The sequence below is a fragment of the Telopea speciosissima genome, chromosome 4, assembly GCF_018873765.1.
Source record: "Telopea speciosissima isolate NSW1024214 ecotype Mountain lineage chromosome 4, Tspe_v1, whole genome shotgun sequence".
Taxonomy (NCBI): domain Eukaryota; kingdom Viridiplantae; phylum Streptophyta; class Magnoliopsida; order Proteales; family Proteaceae; genus Telopea; species Telopea speciosissima.
In genome coordinates, this window is record NC_057919.1 from 41571093 (window position 1) to 41592069 (window position 20977).

Sequence of the window (20977 nt, forward strand, 5' to 3'; positions counted from 1 at the left end):
CTATTGAAACTGATCCAACTTTCGTTGTTCTTGGTTGATTTTCTGGAGAACTTATGTAAAATTTACCATGATTAGGGTGCTGCCATGTTTAATAGGTATTTTCTTTTAAGGTGTTTCACTAGGTTTGTAGCTACTAGGACTAGAATTGTTGCAACTTGATCATTTGATTTCATTCTATACTTGAACTTTGATAATATCTTGACCCCAAAAAAGAAAATAAAAGAAATCCTAGTGTATCTTAAAACTCTTTCAAATGTAAAATAAAACATGTTGGACTACCAGGATATGTTCAGTGGGGGATGAGTGACACTTTGACGCTGAGCATGCAAGGTATCATTTGTATACAATTTATTGTGTACACTGTAATCTATTAAGAGGGTGGGCCTTGGTGCAACGGTAAAGGTTGCTCCATTGTGACCAAGTTGTCACGGATTTGGATCTAGAAACAGCCTCTTTGCAAAAGCAGGGGTAAGGCTGCGTACATTATGACCCTCCCCAGACCCCAGAGTGGTGGGAGCCTCGTGGACTGGGTACACCCTTTCCCTAACTCCTAACAAAAGAGAATACTAGAAAACCAGAAAAACAAGATCGCAGGAATGTAGGAACTAGAACTGAATTGAAGAATATTAATAACTTAATCAACACAGATCAGATGAGTCTGAAATTTTAGCCTAAGGGTCAATTCAATAGGTAGGATGAGTCTGCAAAGTATGATCCAGATCTGATGTCTGGATCTCAAAATATGGGGCAATACTATTACTACTCGGAAACTAGAAAACAACTCAGCATTGCAGAATTGATCCAGGCATTCAAGTAGAAGCCAATTAAGGCTTTAAGTTGATGATTCAACAAAAACTGCATCTGGTTTCAGAACAGAAAATCAGGATTTGAAAATTTGGAGAATTTGATTAAAATTAGGAAACCAGAAATCACATGGATCTTTTGAGTTATAACACAGAATTGAACTAGAAACCAGTCTTTGTGGAGCAGTTTCTTCAAAGCCAGATTCTTTAAGGGTCTCCATGTGGTGCTGGTTGAGCCACAGGGCGTGAGCTCTAGGTCTTGGAGGAATGCTCTGGTGTTTAGGGGAATGCTTCTGGAGAGATCTTGGTGGCTGGTTGGCACTGGGAATGTCTACTTCTGGCTGGATAACTGGTCTGGGGTGGGTCCTTTGATTGATGCAGTGGACAATGCACTCCTGGTTAATGTCGACCTGCGGGTGAAGGATGCGTTTGAGGGGGATGGCTCTTGGAAGCAAGGTATTCTGGATCACATTGATGATGAGGCTATCAGGCAGACCATTGCCTCTGGAAAATTTCACATCTCTGACAGGCCGGATGTACTAGTGTGGACCCCGGCTAGCGATGGCTGCTTTTCGACCAAGTCGGTCTGGAATGAGATCAGGGCTGTAGCTCCTGTTGCTCCCTATGCAAAGTGGATATGGAACCCCTCTCTCCCAACCAAGGTGGCTTGTTTCTCTTGGCAGCTGCTGAATGGCAAGATACCAACGGAGGTTACCTTAATGTCAGTAGGGATCCCCTTGGCTTCTCGGTGATACTGCTGCGGGAACCCCCAGAGGGAAACTACAGATCATTGCCTAGTTGATGATGTTACTGCGGCCAAGGTGTGGGCATTTTTTTCTTGCCTATTTGACATGGTGCCTCACCCTGGTCAGGATGTCAGGAGTCGGATAGCGCTATGGCATGGGGTGGCGAGCTGCCGGTGCATCAGTGATTATATTGTTGGGCTGCTGCCTGCTCTGATTGTGTGGGAGCTTTGGAAAGAAAGGAACAGCAGGAGGCATGGGGAGTCAAGGCGTACTTCTGCCACAATCATTGAGTGCATTAAAGGTTGGGTGAAAGAGCTCCCACTCCCCGCAAAGATTGGCAGACGTGGGTCTGCAAGGGATGGGCTGATTCTGCAGTGGTTTGATCTGCAGTGGTTGCTCCTGCCAGAGCCACTCGGCCCCTCCCTGTCTTTTGGTGCCCCCCGTCTGCTGCGGTTAAACTTAATGTTGATGGGGCCTGTCGGGGAAATCCTAGAGACGGAGGGGGAGGGGGGGTCATCCGAAACACTGAGGGAGCTGTCCTGGCAGCCTTTTCTAACAGCTATGGGAGATGCACCAATGCTATTGCAGAGTTGAGAGCTTTGAGGGATGGCCTTCGTTTATACCATGATCTGGGGTTCAAGGATGTGATTGTTCACTCAGACTCGGATACCACGGTTAGACAGATAAATCATAAGAGGTGTAGTCTGTGGCAGGGGTGGTATTGGTTTGATGAGATCCTCCAGCTGATTGAAGCGACGAGGGCGACTGTGGCCTTTGCTTACAGGGAGAGTAACAGGGTTGTTGACTGGTTGGCCAAGCGGGCTTGTGCTTCGCAATGTTCCATAACCTTTCAGCCGGACAACTTACCATTGGGCGATTTTCGATGTGTAGTTAGGGAGGATAGAGAGGGCCTGCTGGTCCTTAGAGCTTAGGCCCTGGTTTGATCTAGTGAGCTGATTTGCTTTGGGCTGGGGTAAGGCAGGACGTCCACCCCTGTATTCTTTTTTCTTTCTTGACTTAATAAAGCTTAGGGGCTGGCCCGGGTCCCAGAGAAGTTCGGGTTAAAAAAAAAAAAAAAACTAGAAAACTAGAAAGGCAATTGAAATCAGAATATGGCAGATCCTTACTTAGTGAATCAGTTTAGCAATCAGAATATCAGTTTAAGCAACTTGAACTAAGCGAAGATGGAATATAGTATAGCCGCAGTGATGCAGTCAGCGCAGATCCATGGCCAGGAATGGAGGGGGTTGTTAGTCCTACATTGGTCGGGTAGTGTGTGGCTGTTAGGCTTATGATCATGGGAAGAGCCTCTCCACCCCGAAGCTTGGGATTTTTGATTGGACACCATTAAATGATACCAGAGCAGGTTGTCCATGCACCGACCATATGGGTGCCCATGGCCAAAGCTAGAGAGAGTTGATGCAGTGAATGTGCTCCATGACCAAGAATGAGGGGCTTTTAGTCCCATATTGGTTGGATAATGTGCAGCTGCTGGGCTTATGACCCTGGGAAGGGCCTCTCCACCTTGAAGCTGGAGCTAATTTTGAGTTCTTTTAAGAGTTCTGGTGCTATTGAGCAAGGCATAGGAGATTGGTATCTGATAAAATCAACCTTGGGCAAGGTTTAAAGTATCGGTATCGGGTATCGTATCGGTCGGGTGATTTTAAGAGACGTATCATATCGTATCGTTTCGGAGATACGATACGTATCGAACAATACAGATACACATAGAAATGGTCAAGATACACATGGAAATACACTTTTGGAACAAAAAATGATATAAATAAGCAATATATAATGAGTGTCATGAATAAAACCTAAAATGGTGAATAATATATAACCAAACAAGTGCATTAAATTGAAATTGTTATAAAAGATGAGGTTTCTTATATGTTGTAATCGTCTATAGCGATGAAGAGTATTGGATGATGCAAGGATGATGTTGTAGCACTCCTTGATTCGTTTTTTAGTTTACAAGTGTGAAAAACCAAGATTAAATGCAAGCTTTTAGACTTTTGGTTCAGAGTTTTCCTTCATTTTTTTGTTAGAGGAGTTATATCGAGTCTGAGTGAAAATGGCTTTTTTATGGAATGTATCGATGGTATCGGTACGTATCGGTATGTATCAGTGTGTATCGGTATGTATCGGTTCGTATCGGTAATGTATCGGTATGTATCGAGCCGTATCGGTCGATATGTATCGATACGTATTAAACCACCCACAGAACCCTTTATTGGACGTTTCGATGGTATCGATACGTATCGGTCATATCGTATCGTATCGGCCCGTATCAGTCGATACATTTCGATACAATTCGAGACAGTTCATTTAAAAAAAAAAAAGGAGACGTATCGGTATGTATCGTATCGGTATCGACCGATACCGATACGTATTGGTCTGTATCGTATCGTATTGGTCAATACTTTAAACCATGATCTTGGGAATTGGTAGAATGACTTGTGTCAATGAGACACAGGCCAGTTTTATTTATAACATGAATAGAATATTCCAGAATGAGTACAAGGCCAAAATGTACCCATATTATAACACTCCCCCTCAAGTTGGTGCATAAATATTAATCATGCCCAACTTGCTAATTATAGATACAAATAACTTAGGACTTAATCCTTTTGTAAGAACATCAGCAAGCTGATCATCTGAAGGAACAAAAGTAATGCACATCTGACCACTGTCAAGCTTCTCCTTGATGAAATGATGGTCTATCTCCACATGCTTTGTTCTATCGTGATGAACTGGATTGTGAGCAATGTTGATTGCAGACTTACTGTCAGAATACAATTGCATTGGCATCTCAACATCAATTCCAAGGTCTTGCAACAATCCTTGGAGCCAAGGAGCCTCACAAATACCCTGGGCCATAGCCCGAAATTCAGCCTCTACACTAGAACAAGCCACAACTGTTTGTTCTTTGTTCCTCCAGGTAACAAGATTTCCTTTTGCATAAGTATAGTAGCCGGAAGTAGCACGCCTGTCATCAGATGACCCAGCCCAATTGGCATCAGTATCTGTCTCAATCTTCATGTAACCATGAGGTGAAACCAAAATCCTATTCCCAGGTGCAGCCTTCAAGTACCTCAAAATTCTGTAAACAACATCCAAATGGGTAGAATATGGGTCATGCATGTATTGGCTTACCAGACTCACTGCAAAGGCAATATCAGGGCAAGTATGAGACAGATAAATAAATCATCCCACCAATCTCTGGTACTGCTCCCTATTCACTGGTTCCCCTTCTTTTGACCGGAGGTGACAGTTAGGTTCAATAGGGGTTTCGGCTGGCTTACATCCCAGCATACCTGTCTCAGATAATAAATCCATGGTGTACTTTCTCTAGGATAGAGAGATTCCTTTATTAGAATAGGCAACCTCAATACCCAGGAAATATCTAAGTTTACCTAGATCTTTGATTTCAAACTCAGTGCCCCAAAATTTCTTCAACAATTCAATCTCTTCCTGGCTACTCCCTGTGATAACTATGTCATCCAAATATACAATCAACGTAGTTACATGTTTGGCAGTTTTCTTAATAAACAATGTGTGATCTGCATTGCTTTGCTTGAATCCAATGGAAACCATTGCTTTATGGAACCTACCAAATCATGCACGAGGAGATTGCTTCAACCCATAGAGAGCTCGATTGAGTTTACACACCTTTCCCTGAGTCTTCTGAGAATCAAAACCCGAGGGAATGTCCTTGTAGACTACTTCAGCCAATTCACCATGCAAGAATGCATTTTTTACATCAAGCTAAAATAAGTCCCGTCCCTGATTCACTGCATAAGATAGGAGCACTCTCACAGTATTCATTTTGGCCACTGGAGCAAACGTCTCCTGGTAATCAATCCCATATGTCTGGGTAAAGCCTCTAGCAACCAGCCTAGCTTTATATCGCTCAATGCTTCCATCAGCTTTGTGTTGTACTGCAAAAACCCATTTACACCCTACAACTCTCTTTCCAGGTGGAAGCTGGACCAAATCTCACGTGTTATTTTTACCTAGGGCTCTCATCTCTTCTTCCATGGATTCTTTCCAGTCCAAATGTGCCACTGCCTCTTGCGAAGAGTTAGGGAGCGAAATAGAGGACAAAGAAGCAAGAAAGGTTTGGAAACTAGGAGACAAAGAGTCATAAGGGACCACATTAGAAATAGGGTGATGAGTACAACTACGTTTACCTTTCTTAATAGCAATAGGAAGATCTAAAGTAGGGTCATTAGGAAGAATAGATGGGAGCTTACCAGAGGGAACAAAGTCAATAGAAACTGGAACCGTTTCAGTCAATTCAGTAGGAGATATGGTAGTAGGCCTGTTCTGCTCTTGCTTTCTCTTCCTGGCAAACACTTGAAGTGGCTTATCTCCCTGAACCATATTTTCCTTTCCTAGCTGAACTGTGGCTTCAACAGGCACAGGAGTCTCCCCCTGAATAGGAATCTCACTTTAGCTTTGATCTTGTTCCTGACTAGTAACCCCATCCTCAAGAACTTCCTCTTCTTCCCATGGCAGCCCTATAGGCAAGGATTTAAGTATCTGTTTGTATCGTATCGTATTGGCCAATACGTATCGGTATCGGTCGGTATCGATACGATACTGATCAATACGTTTCTTTTTAAAAAAAAAAAAATGTATTATATCGAGTGTATCAATATGTATTGACCAATACGTGTCGATAAGATACGATACGTATCGATACACTCAATATGTACTAATATTACCGTTTGTTTGGGTTTTTAAATGTATCGATATCGATACGTATCAATATGTATCGGTCGATACATATCGATATGTATTGATACACATACCTTTTTCACATTTTACACCAAACATGAACCAGAACCCCCAACCCTCCGCGTGACAAACTAAATCTCAACTTTTTCTCCCTTCGGGTCGCGCCACAAAATATGTCAGGTCGGGTCGAATCCACATCGCACTCGAATCCTTGGAATACAAGGCATACTCAGCACTTGAAGGGAAAGGTATATTTTTTTCAAAAAACTTAACCTTTTGCTTCAAATCTTGCATTTTAGTTCTATTTTTTTTTTTTTTTGCTATGATTCAAGGAGAATAGGTTCAACTAACTATTAGATGCATGCTTTGTATACCTTTGCAAAGATTTGAACTCAAATCCACCATTTTTCACCCAAAATCGAAAATGGCTTCCATAAGGGTCAGTATGATACTTATGTTCGGTTAGTACACAACATCATCCTAGTTGCTCTTATTCTTGAAGACCCTTACAGACTTGAGTTTGATCCACCCCGACATTCTTCATGGCAATAGAGTGACTCTGCATGTAAGAAATCTCATCTTTTATAACAATTTCAAAGTGCCACACTTGTCTGGTTATACATTATTCACAATTCTTAGTGTATATGCATGGTATATGACATATATTGCTTGTTTATATTGTTTTTTGTGTCCAAATGTATATTTCCATGTGTATTTTGATCATTTTCATGCGTTTCTGCACCGATCGATACGTATCTCCGATACGATACGATACGTCTCTTAAAATCGCCCAGCCGATACGATACCCGATACAGATACTTTAAACCTTGGTTATAGGAGGAATTTGAAGGACCTCTTCCTGCTGGACAGACTCCCCCTGAAGAGGGACAGTATAGAAGGGAACATCTTCCTGAAAAACATCCATGGAAACAAAAACTTTCCGGGAAGAAGGATGATAAGACTTATATCCTTTTTGGGTAGTAGAGTATTCCAAACAAAATACACCGAAGACCCCGGGAATCTAACTTCCCATGTGTAGGACCAAGCACTTGCCAATCCCCCAAAAGACGCCTTGTGAGGGAAGGTGCAACTTTAATTCCTTATTGTACACTAGCCAGTGCGCATCGCTCCACGCCCAAGCCGGGATCTGGGTTTGGCGTTGGATTCCCCAACAATCCCCCTCCCAACGCATGCTCAGGGACCACTCGCAAGTACAGTCTGCTTTGTAGTATGTGACGCGCGGGGAGACTCGAACTCGCGACCACCTGCTCTGATACCAATTATAAGACCAAGCGCTTGCCAATCCCCCAAAAGACGCCTTGTGAGGGAAGGTGCAACTTTAATTCCTTATTGCACATCAGCCAGCGCGCATCGCTCCACTCCCGAGCAGGGATTTAGGCAGGCGTTGAATTCCCCAACACCATGGACATGATGATTGCAAACAAAGCAACACAACCAAAAACTTTAGGAGGGATAGGAAAAGTTACAATGCCAAGAAGAGTTTTCATGGGGCTCTTATTATTCAAGACACAAGAGGGCATCCTATTAATAAGAAAAGCTGCAGTGGTAACAGCATCCCCCCCAAAAACAAACGAGAACATTCATAGCAAAAAGTAATGACCTAGCAACCTTAAGAAGGCGACGGTTCTTCCTCTCTGCTACTCCATTTTGAGGTGGAGTGTCAACATAGGAGGTTTGATGGATAATCCTATGGGCAGAAAAATAGGACTGAAATGTCCCAACCGAGTACTCAGTGCCATTATCAGACCGAAGAATTCTGATTTTGGCATCAAACTGAGTAGAAACCATGTTATGAAACTGTTGAAAAATGGAGAACACATCACTCTTCTGTTGCATTATATAAACCCAAGTAGTTCAACTATAACAATCAATAAATGTCACAAACCAACGATAACCAGAAGAAGAAACCACACGGGCAGGGCCCCACACGTCAGAATGAATTAAACTGAAAGGAACTAAACTACGATTATTTGAAACAGGATAGGTATGTCTGGTTTGCTTTGCAAGAATGCAAACATCACAATGCAAATTGTTCAAATTACATGACTTAGTAAAACTAGGAAATAAATTAGAGAGAATTCTTAAGGGTGGGTGTCCAAATCAATGATGCCAAGTGTGCAAATCAGCAAGGGCTTTGGAAGCAGATCCAGGGAGAGAAGCCACAGTAGATAATGCAGTAGGAGGTTGCTCTAACAGGTACAGGCCACCTTCCATCTTATCATATGCAATCGTACTGCCCATTTCCAAGTCCTGAAATACATAGTGAGAAGGAAAGAAAGTTACTTGACAATTGAGCTCATGTGTAATACTACTAATGGATAACAGGTTAGTAGAAAATTGGGAACATGAAGAATAGAGGACAAGGAAAGGGAAGGTGAAAATGAACAATTAGCAACCCGAACCTTACTATTACCAGCTACTGGAGAATATTGGGAAAAAATGGGAACTCGTCATGTGGTCAGTAGCTCCAGAGTCAATAATCCAAGAAATCAATTTGACAGAGGAGGTATGACCACAAAACGTAATACCTGTGGTGGAACTCTCAGAGGAAGGAGCAGTAGTGGCAGCGGCAACACTAGCATGGGCCGAAGTTGCTGGAGTAGTAGATTCCAGCCTAGACATCAAACTTCGCAGGTGAGTCAGCTCATTTGTAGAGAGAGGTGTACTGGATGAATCACTTCCTCCAGACCGTGGTTGACCATGCCCACAAAACTCGGGTGGTTGACCATGGAGTTTCCAACAACGATCCTTAGTGTGGCGTTCCTTCCCACAGTAGTCACACTTCAAAGGAGGGCGACCAAGCTGAGCAGGACCACGATTAGGGGGCCCATTAGATCCGGCAGAGGAGGTCACAACCCCTTTGAAAGGAGCAGTATAAAGGGCAGCACGCTCTGCGGGTAGAGGATGAACCGTAGCTTCACGTCGGCTTTCTTCGGAGGCCACAATTGCATAGGCTTGTTCAAGAGTAGGAAAGGGATCCTTATTCAACACATGCGAGCGGATCGGTCATACTCCATATTCAGCCCAGCCAAAAAATCATAAACCTGAAGCTTTTCTTCCCACTTGCGATAAGTAATAGTGTCAGCCTGGCATGTAGTAGTAAACTTCCCATAAAAGTCCAAGATCTGCCAAATACCCATGAGAGCGGATTGGTCATACTCCATATTCAACCCAGCCAAAAAATCATAAACCTGAAGCTTTTCTTCCCACTTGCGATAAGCAATAGTGTCAGCCTGGCATGTAGTAGTAAACTTCCCATAAAAGTCCAAGATCTGCTAAATACCCCTCATTGTATTATAGTACTGGCTGAGAGTAAGATCCTTCTATTCCATCTTATGAATCTTCCGACGGAGTTCGTAGCACTGGGCAGCATTACCAACCTTAGAGTAGATTTCTTTGGCAATACTCCATACAACAACAGCATTCTCTAGAAGAAGATAACTCTGGGAAATTGAAGGATCAATAGAACTGAGAAGGTAGGACATCATAAGGCACTCTTCGATATCCCATTTATCCTGGGCCTTACCAGCAACAGGAGGATGAACAAAGGTACTAGTCAGATGGCCTATCAAACCGCGGGATCGAACAACAAGCGAAATAAACATCGACCACATGAGGTAATTGTTGCCATCAAGTTTGACAGAGTTAGTCTGGAATGTAGGGAAATCTCTCACAATGCATAGAGGACTCTCCTTGTCCAGAAGATATGGTTGAATGTTCGTCGTCAGACATGGCTGTGGAGAAAGGAAAAAATCACAAAGCTTCACTCAAAGAAGCACCACATAAAAAAATCTCCAAGAAAAAGGGAGATTTATCTCATAATAGAGAGAAGGAGAAGAACCCTTGGTGGGATACACTCATTACCAAGGGAGGCCGAAAGGGAGAAGCAGGGAAAGAGACCCCTGCGGCGGTGGTGGTCCTGGTGGAAAGGAGGGGATGGAAGAAAAAAGTGGAGGGGGAAAAAAAGGTTTGGGAGGGGGGTGGTAGTCTCGCGGGAAGAGAGAGAGAGAAAGCCGAGAGGTGAGAGAGAGGCGAAAGTGGTGGTGCTGCGATTTGGTGAGGGATGGCGGCGACTGCGATTTGGCTCTCAAGCATAGCACGAAAACCCCAGGTCGATTTCTCCAAGCTTTGGATACCATGTTGGAACCGCTTCCTCTAAAAGGTCGACCTTATAGGAAAGGAAGGAAACAATATGTATATCATACAGGAGCTCTAACACAGTGGACTATCCAAAGGGGGACACGGGTGGATAAATATTTTCAACACCTGCCCGCTCCCAAAGGAACTCAATGCCGTGACCCCTGCCAGCTCTGATACCATGATGAAATCAATCTTGGGAATTGGGAGAATGACTTGTGTCAATGAGACACATACCAGCTTTATTTATAATATGCATAGAATATTCCAGAATGAGTACAAGACCAAACTATCCCTATAGATATTTCTACCCTTGTACCCATATTACAATATTATCCCAGACTTGATGTCTTCCTTTTTGTCTTCTTCTGATTTGCTTTTAACATGTGTTATCTTTCCCCTCTCGTTCTCTTCTGTTCTTAATCTAATTCTTCTACATTCTTCTTAGAATATGTCAATTGATTTTGCTACTTTTTAGCTTTCCTATCTCCTATAGGTTTGCTTCGTAACTCCAAATATATCCATCAATTTAGATAATCTTTTATAGACCTATTATGTTGACTGTTTAAGATAAGGTTCATTATGTAAACCGTCTAGGTTTGTTGTATCTGTGTGCTAGATAAGGCATGTGAGTCAACCTTAGCTAACACACCTTATTTGTGATCCTCTATTTTCACTATAAATAAATGAAGGCCTTTGTCACTCTGACAAGCCAATACACTCTCCCAAATCTTCTTTCTTCTCTCATTCTTTTTGGTATCAGAGTCCAAACCTTTCTGGGATTTTTTTTACGTTCTTTTTGCGAAGGTCAGCCCTCCATATTAGAGGCTTCGGCCTCCAAAGTCATGCCGCCTCCACCTTACCTGCTGACCACTAACACTGCCACCATGGCCATCAGGCCCATTACCACTACCGCCACCATAGCCCCTCCCCCTTGATTGCCAAGGCCTCTCGCCCCTCCGTTGTCGCTCCTAGGGGCTCCCGCCTCCCCTACCGTTACTCCCAGGGGCACCCACTCCCCTTGTCTTCACTCCCAGGGGCTCCCGCTCCCTTGCCGTGGCTCCCAAAGGCTCCCTCCCCCCTTGCCATCACTCTCAGGAGCTCTTTGCCCCTCTGTCGACCCCTCCTAGGGCCTTCAGCCTTGTGTCGATGCTTCCCTGGGCCCTCTGCCCATCGCCGCCAACCTATTGGGCCCTTTGCCCATCGCCGCCGACATCATAGGCCCTTTGCCCTTCGTCTTTGTTGATCAGTAAGGCCAATCAAGCCTCTTTTGATCTCGAACAAGCCTGCCCAAGGCCTCTTTGTTGCTCCGCCAAGGTCTCCTTTCTCTTTCAGTTGCTGCTAGGCCCCGCCAATGGCTTCTTACATCTTGATTGTGGTTTCATGCCTTGCTGCCTAGTCTTTACTCCATGTATATGCTGCTGCCACATTCATTGACAGTTGGATTTCTCTTCTCCTATACCTTCAGTGAGTAGTCTTGGTCGTCTTTACTTTTATTTCATCTCTACACATGGCGAAAAGTTCTGCTACCTCTACAAGGGGAGTTGAGGTTGGTTTGGTGGGTCGTCTTGGAACCTATGGCCATAACCCTACTCTCTAGATTGGACCTACTAAGTTGAATGGGACCAACTATCTCACTTGGTCCTGGGCTGGCATGCTCACTATTCATGGAAATAATCTTCTGGGATACTTGAGTGGTGATACTCCCAAACCTTCTGAGACTGTGGGTGGTAATACTTGGCTGGCTAATGATGCTCTTGTTATGTCATTTTTATTAAATTCTATGGAACCCACTATTAGCCCTAGTTTTTTCTGTTGAACGCGGCAAAAGAATTGTGGGACGCCGTCAAACACATATATGCCCAGTCCAATAACTATGCTCAGATATATGAACTGCGTCGACAAGTTTGAGAAACCACTCAAAAGGAGTTATCACTCCTTGCCTACTACTCCGCACTTAACAATCTATGGTAGCAGTTTGATTTCTACCACCCTCTTTCCATGTCTTTTACTGCTGATTTCAGTACCTTTCCGAAGGAGTGGGAAATGGAAAGGGTGTGTCTTTCTCACTGTGTTAAACCCGGAGTATGATCAGATTCGAGTTCAGGTTCTCAGTCGTGACAAGTTCCTCACACTGCTTGAAGCTTACAATCTGGTTCAACATGAGGAGCGTCGCCGCTCAGTTATGATGCCTACTATTACTCCTGCTAGATCAGCCCTTGCTTCTACTCAGCCAGATATGAACAAACTGGCTGCTCTTGGTAAAGAGCTGGTTAAGTGTGACTATTGTGGCGTGCACATCATACTAAGGAAACTTGTTGGAAGCTTCAAGGTCATTCTAAAGGAGGAGGACATGGTGGAAACAAGGTTCCACACGTTCTTAGGCTCATGTGGCTGATGTTACGGATGGTTCCTCTACAGTAGCCCCTCCTTCACCGTTCTCTTCGTATCAGCTATTGGCTCTCCAACGTATGATGGCATAGATGGGTACTGCTGCTCCTCCCACGATATCTTCCACCTCAACTTCTCATCTATCCTAGTCGGGTATATTTCTTGCCTCTTCCTATTCTAGTCCTTCTTGGCATTTAGATTTCGGAGCTTCAGATCACTTGACTAGTTCCTCAGACATGTTTCATATCTATATCCCCTATTCGGGTAAGGACAAGGTCCGAGTTGCTGATGGTTCTCTATTATCTATTTATGGTAAAGGCACTGTTTCCTATTCTCCTACCATCTATTTATCATTTGTCCTCCATGCCCTTAACTTGTATACAAATTTACTTTCCATTTATCGCCGTACTGTTGATCTTAACTGTTGTGTTCAATTTTATTCCACTCATTGTGTTTTTCAGGATCTGGTGACGGGGGCAACAATTGGATATGGTAGGGTGAGAGATGGACTCTACTTGGACCTAGAACTTCCTGCTACATCTCCTCCTGTCTCCGCTCACACTCTTCGGGCTGATAGTCACCTTCATCAAAGGGGCATCCATCTTTTCCTATTTTGAATTGTTTGTTTCCTACTTTAATAAAGCACTATCCTTAGGGACGTTTTACTTGTGATGCGTGTGAATTTGTTAAACACATGTTCTTCTTACTCACCTAGTGATAATAAAAGTAGTATTCCATTTCTATTATCCATTCTGACTTGTGGGGCCCTTCTCGCACTATTGCTCGGGGTGGATATTGGGGGTTTATTACTTTTATTTGATAATTGCACTCGCTTAACTTGGCTCCATCTCCTTCAGATAAAATCCGAAGCCTTTTCTTGTTTCCAATCCTTCCATAATATAGTGCAGACACACTTTAATGCCCAGGTTCGAGCTTTGAGAAGTGATAATGGGACTAAGTATATTGATGGCCCCTTCCTTAAGTATCTTGATGAACATAGCATTCCTTCACAAACTTCTTGTGTTCGTACTCCTGAACAAAATGGTATTCCTAAACAGAAGAATCGGCACCTCCTCAAAGTTGCCCGGTGTATCATGTTTACCACAAGTGTTCCAAAATTTTATTGGGGTGATGCAGTTCTTACCGCTGCCTTTCTCATCAACTGGGTTCCTTCCGCTGTTCTCGACTTCAAAACACTAGTAAGTTAGCTTCCTAACCCTTCCCTTGCATCTCACCTTCCTCCCCGTGTCTTTGGTTGTGTCTGCTTTGCCCACAATTCCTCTCTAACTCATTCCAAGTTGGACCTTTGGGCCTTTAGGTGTATTTTCTTGGGTACTCTACTTTCCAAAAGGGATACCGGTGTTATCATCCTGCTTATCGTAAGCTCTTTGTCACAATGGATGTTACCTTTGACGAAGATGAACCTTTCTATCCGTCATCTCTTCAGGTAGAGAACAATCTTGAGGAAGAGATGACTCTGTACCAAAGTTCTCCAAACCCTTTTGTCACGGATACTATTCATCTTCGGGGGGGATAATAGATAGGAAAACACTATGGCTGGTGCAAAGGATCTAATTACTTATTCTCAATGCCAAGAGAAAGTTGTCCTTACCTTACCATGTCCTTCTGCGCCTCTTAAACTAGCTCCTGAGCACACAATAGGTAACAATTCTTCCTCTCCATTTAATGATGATCTTCCTATTGCTATTAGAAAGGTAGTTAGATCCTGTACCCAACACCCCATTTATAATTTTGTTTCCTATGAATCACTGTCACCCTCCTATCGGGCTTTTGTTTCTTCTTTATCCTCTATGTCTATCCGACAGGGCTGGAAAGAAGTTATCTCAGGCCCAAAATGGAAGATTGCCATGATAGAGGAAATGTAGGCCTTGAAGAAAAATGATACTTGGCAGCTTGTTCTTTGTCTTGAAGGACAGAATCCAATAGGGTGCAAGTGGGTGTTCACTGTGAAACAAAATGTAGATGGGACCATTGCTCGACATAAGGCAAGACTGGTTACTAAGGGATTCACTCAGACCTATGGCATCGATTACCAAGATACTTTTGCCCTGGTTGCAAAAATGAATTCCATTCGAGCTCTGTTATCATGTGCTACAAATCTTAGATGGAATCTTCAGCAACTAGATATAAAGAATGCCTTCCTTAATGGTGATCTCGAAGAAGAAGTTTACATGGATATTCCTCCTGGTTTTAACTCATTCGCTATAGCTATCAAGGTATGCAGACTCAGGAAATCACTCTATGGCCTGTAACAGTCACCGCGTGCCTGGTTTGGCAAGTTTCAGAAAGCTATGCAAAAGTTTGGTTTGAAGCAAAGCCATGCTGACCTTACCTTGTTTGTCAAACACATGGATAGCAAGGTCACAACTCTTAATGTTTATGTGGATGGTATAGTGCTCACTGGTGATGATGAGGCAAAAATCTCTCTTTAGAAGACTTAATTGGCAGCTGAATTTAAGACCAAGGACTTGGGATAAGTTAAATACTTTCTAAGGATTGAAGTAGCCTGATCCAACAAAGGGATCTTCATTTTCCAAAGGAAGTACATCCTAGATCTTCTTGAAGAAACAAGGTTGCTTGGTTGTAATCCTGTTGAATCCCCTAATTGAAGTCAACCTCCAACTTAGTAGCACAGGTGGTGATTCTGTAGATAAAGAAAGATATCAGCATCTTGTAGGAAGACTAATCTATCTTTCTCATACTAGGCCGGATTTTGCCTATGTTGTAGGCATTGTTAGCCATTTCCTACATGACCCGAAGACTGTTCACCTTTAAGCAATATACAAGATTTTCCCGTATTTAAAGTCAGATCAAGGAAAAGGTATCTTGTTTTCCAACAATGAAAGTCTGAAGTTGGAATCCTTTACTGATATTTACTGAGCAGGCTCCATTGATGGTAGTCGCTCCACTTCGGGTTGCTGTACCTTTCTTGGAGGAAATCGGGTTACATAGTGAAACAAGAAACAATCCGTAGTTTCTAGATCTAGTGTAGAGGCTAAATACAGGGTAACGGCATAAGGAATATGTGAACTTATGTGGCTAAAGATTCTTCTCTGTGATCTAAGAATAGCACCTGAGGGACCAATGATGCTCTACTGTGACACCAAAGCTGCAATCAGTTTAGCTCATAATTCAGTTCAGCATGATACGACCAAACATGTTGAAATTGATCGGCACTTCATTAAGGAGAAAATTGAAGGTGATCTAATTTGGATCCCATTTGTTACCATTGAAAATCAATTGGCAGATGTATTCACTTGATGGCTTATCTGTTAAGTCGTTCCATCCTATTGTTGTTTCCACGTTGGGCATGAGAGACATCTATGCACCAACTTGAGGGGGAGTATTGAAGACAAGGTTCATTATGTAATCCGTCTAGGAGTCGTTGTATCTGTATGCTAGATAAGGTCTGTGAGTCTGCCTTAGCTAGCATTCCTTATTTGTAATCCTCTATTTTTACTATAAATAAATGAAGGCCTCTGTCACTCTGACAAACCAATACTGGGGTCGGCTACATGGAACCTTGGAAGGACAATAACCGATAAAAGTAAAAAAGAAAAGAACATAACAGCAATAAATAATACATCTCAGAATTATTTTTAACTAAATGGGATCAGCTACATGGGTCCTTGCTCTCCAATCAGCTTTATTCGAGGTCATACTTGAAACAAGACCTAAGCGATGTATGTCTTTTCTCACCACTTCTCCCTAGGTCATTTTAGGCCTGTTCCTAGCTCGTTTAGTGTCTTCAATCTGAATCAAGTCACTCCTCTGAATTGTAGCATCCGAGGGCCTCTGTTGAACATGATCATGCCTCCTCAAATGACTCTCAAAACTTATCTTGAATCGGGGCAGCTCCCAAATCAGCTCTAATATGATCAGTCCTTATTTTATCTTTCCTAGTTTTGCCACACATCCATTTCAACTTCCTCATCTTTGTAACACTTAGCTTTATCTATATGACACTTCTTAACTGCCCAACATTCTACACCATACATCATAGCTGGTTGTATGACAGTCCTATAAAATTTTCCTTTAAGCTTTAAAGGAATACGCCGATCACACAACACTCCAGACGCATCCTTCCACTTCATCCATCTTATTTTAATCCTCTGAGCAACATCATCCTCTATATCACCTTCTTTATGTACGATTGAGCCCAAATATCTAAAATAGCCACTTTGTGTGATCTCCTAAGCAAAGTGACTATTTTAGATAAGTAGTCCCTTATCTCAAATCCTCTTTCTTCTTCTGACTGATTAGAGCATACAACCAGAATTTTATACATCTCAAATTTGTTTTAGTTGAATTGCTCAGTTTTCTCTTCTGGTTCTTATTCCTTATCTATAATCCTGTCGCAAGCTAATCTCCCAATGCAATTCCATGGTTTGGGATTAATTCTGCATTAATTGGCATTAGAGCCTATCCTAGCCATGGACACCTTTGCTTTCCAAACTAGATTTTGTTTTCCCAATGGAAAGACTTCTTCCCTATCATAGTTGAAGGGTTTAGAGAAAGTCTAGTTTCAAATTAGTGGTAGATATGTTTTCTACAACTGGTGAAATCATCGTTAATTCCTGATAATGTCGCAAGTTTCCTTCTAAACATGGTAGTGGGTCAATCAGGAATTGAAGCTTGACAAGGTGTTCTCGATCCTCAAGCAAATTTATGTGCTTTATAGCTCTCCAAAGGCGATTGAAGCGACACCAACAGTGTGGCCACAAGAGGGACTGATTTACATTCCGCTTGAAGATTTGAATCCTCAATAACAGTTTTCAATTAGAGAGTCACAAACTTGGCGTTATTTGTAAGGAAATCGAGATGGTTGATTTTCTTCTTCCTCCACAAATCTTGAACATTTGGAAGTAGACTGTTGCTGATTTGTATGAGAAGCACTGGATCACCATCAAGTTTAAGCAAGTGTTCTACGATGCCGATCGAGGGGCTATGATGATACAACATTACAAAACTCGGGGACAATTTTTTCTCAATATTGAGGGAATTGATGCAGTTACATTAGACATTAATCCCGTATGGAGGCCTATGCGCAAGCTTGGGAGGTCCATTAGGTGCTGGTGGCAGTCTAATGGGATGAAATTGACCTCTCGGTAGTTATATTATAGGTTGGGCTGCCTTTTATTATTTTTTTTTGGGTTTCTCTGCAACGGGCCTAATTTATAAACCCATAAAATGGGGGTGAAGTTAGTATACAGGATTTGTACTTTTAGTGTTTAACTTAGATTAGGATACTTGATAGCTTTTAGGAGTTCTGTTTTGAGTTTATTTACTTTATTGAGTGCATGAAAGTGATTAGGAGTCCTTTTATGCGTCAAATTAGAAAAATTTAAGGTTTTTATATATGTAATACTTTCCCCCATCATTTAAGGATGTTTTGAGAAACAAATTTGAGTTCTTTCAAGAGTTTTGGTGCTGTTGAGCAGTGCATATGGGATTGGTTTCCCATACATGATTTCTTTCTGTCTTCTTTTGATCTGCTTTTAACAAATGTGATCTTCCTCTCTCTTCTTCTCATTCTTCTACTTCGCTAAATCTGTCCATTGATTGTGCAATGTTCTAGCTTTCTAATCTCCGGCAGGTTTTCTTCATAACTATAAATCAGTCCATCAAATTTAGATCATCTTTTGCAGACCTGTTATGTTTACTGATTAGAGCACTCATAGAATTTTATGCATACCAGATTTGTTTTGGTCGAGTTACTCAAATTTCTCTTCTGGATCTTATTCCTTACCTGCAATCTTGTCCCAAGCCAGTCTTCCACTGGAATTCCTTGGTTCGAGATTAGTTTTGCGTTATTTCAGGTATGAAAGAAGTTTGGCCCCGAAATCAATAGAGTAATAGAAGGGGAGATGGAAGAAAGATAAACAGCAAACCAAACTAGGAATCCACACAATCTGTAGGCTTGGAATTTCACCAAAGCTCACCTGGAATCTATCAGGCCTTCACTGCTGAATCCACAGCAGTATGGTCTGAAATCCCCAGAGCCAGAACAGCAAGATAGCTTCTCCATTAATGAAAATCAATGGGAAGGTTTAGCCCTTTATATTTACAACTTTGTTTGAAGTCAAGTCAGACTAAACATAGGAAAGACTAGAGCCATTGCTGGATAAGAAAGGAAAAATAAAACCAAAACTAACTCTGAAAATTCCAATCGATCAGCTGTGTTGGAGAGTGCTAAACGAACTAGCACTTTGAGTAAACAAAGAAAACAGACCCAAAACAGTACTGGATTTAATCAACTCCTATTCCACCCTGACTAATAATAATAATTAAGCAAAAGAAAATGGGGAGAAGCTCTTCTTCTGAGCCCCCAGGGCAGGTTATGCTAGCATTTCTGTGTCTCTCTCTCTCTTCTTATATGAGGAATGACATGTGTAGTCTGGGTCTCGTCACAAGTATGACCTCGGATAGAGCATATTGGAGGCAAGGATCCATGTTGCCGACCCCATCTACCTGAGCTTTTCCGGACTTCCTGGGCTGACTCTCTCCTCTTACTTTCATTTCTCTTTTCATACTAATCAATTCTTATGTTTTCAATTCTTCATTTCCCTTACTTTCAGTCAGCTTTCTCTACTTTGTTTTGCAAGGATCCATGTAGCCGACCCCATTCAGTTGGGATATGGCTGACTTTGTTGTTGTTGTCTCTCTTCTCATATGAAATGACCATGCTCCCCACCAATGTACGATACTGTTCTGCTGCACCACATTGATGTGCTCTCCCCTATGCTGCTTGCTCAGAGAACCCTCTCCCAAGAAAATAATTCCCAAACAAGACCGAGGCATGATGGACTAACTAAGAACTCTGGAAAATCCAGATCCCCAGACTGTAAAACTGTAAAAGGCTCCAGGTTTCTGGTTGAAGGCTCTGGCTTGTTCAGAAGCTTGTTCACTTTTCTTCCTTTGTTTCTTACAGTTGGCATGTCTTCTGCGTCATCTTTTTCCTAGGGTTGAAAGAACTTGGTATATGAAATGATTGCCTATTTTTGGCCCCTGCTGGGCCTCAAGAGGTATTTACCATTATCAGTTCTAAGTTCTAACAATTATACAGTGTTCATATTAGAAAGCAACGGGTTTGACAAATGCTATATATATATATATTTTGGGTAAAAACAATTGCTATATTTCAAATGTGGTTATAACTTATAAGAAAATTTTTAAATGTCATAAAGGGTTACTGGCTGTTACAATGTAAACATATTCTATTATTTAAAGGCTGTTATTTACAGAAATATTTTGTTACAATATTAATAATAACTTACTAAACCATCAAGAACGGCCACAGCTTGAGCCATGTTGGTAACTTCCAGAAATACAGGAGCTGTATCTATCAGTTAGTTGCTATTACTGTTTTAGGTTGTTGGCTTATTTAGCTACTCATGAAAGGCTCTTTTTTTTTTTTGAATGTTGTGCAGGCCATTTGCAAGGGTGGGTCATTCTTCCTTGTGAACGGTTGCTCATCCATGGGCAAACTGGGCGACAGAGGTTTTTACCCGCAACAGATTTGGCACCGTCTGTGGGAACGACTTCAGCTAGTCATTGTCGTTTCTACCCATCTACAGAGTGAAGATAATGGTCGTGCAAACAAGATCAGGGCAACACGGCTCAACCTCCCGTGGGGATGAGCCGTAACCTGACCGACAGGAGAGACACTCGCCACCACCTGAGACGTCGCGGTAAGGCGCAATCGAAAGACCCCCACGAGGGGGAGTAACTCAGCGCAGTGTGGGCGCCACCGCCAACCCAATTCCACCACCGGAGGGTGGAAATGGGGGAAGTGTGCTGGATACGACAGCAGCAGACCGGACTCAGGCCGAGCCGAACCTGGATGGGCTGAACCTGTTGCCGCTGCCGCCCTTACCCAAGAGTTTGGATCCCGAAGCCCCGACGAACAATCGACAAGTCATGGACCTTCAGCTGCAAGTGCTTCGCACTAATGAGATGTTGCAAACTCTCATGGGACAGATGGCCCAAGGCGGGTTGCTAGGCTAGCCCCCTTGGCACCCCCCTTGGCCCCGGTATGTATTGAGGGGAATTTGTAGCAAAATGGTGGCCGGCATCGGGCCGAGCCGAGCCGAGCAGCATCGTCTCATCCACCCC

The 20977-nt window shown here is 42.6% G+C and overlaps 1 protein-coding gene and 1 long non-coding RNA gene across 3 annotated transcripts in view; one reads left to right on the forward strand and one right to left on the reverse strand.

Annotated features, from left to right (window-relative positions):
* Positions 1-20347, forward strand: part of LOC122659854 (acetyl-CoA acetyltransferase, cytosolic 1-like) — a 108871-nt gene extending 88524 nt beyond the window's left edge. The window contains exon 14 of one of the 2 annotated variants that reach the window (XM_043855002.1): positions 20293-20347. Coding sequence is in view for 1 of the 2 variants with exons in the window: in XM_043855001.1 (XP_043710936.1) it covers positions 20293-20326 (34 nt within the window). In the remaining variant the exon portion in view is untranslated. The remainder of the gene's footprint in view (positions 1-20292) is intronic. The other variant, XM_043855001.1, reaches the window with a different exon arrangement.
* On the reverse strand, positions 514-18390 carry LOC122659856. Its single transcript, XR_006332565.1, has 3 exons — positions 18264-18390; positions 8361-8369; positions 514-543 (listed from the first exon to the last, which is right to left on the reverse strand). It is a non-coding gene; the product is annotated as an uncharacterized LOC122659856 (long non-coding RNA).
* Positions 20348-20977: the final 630 nt, after the last annotated feature.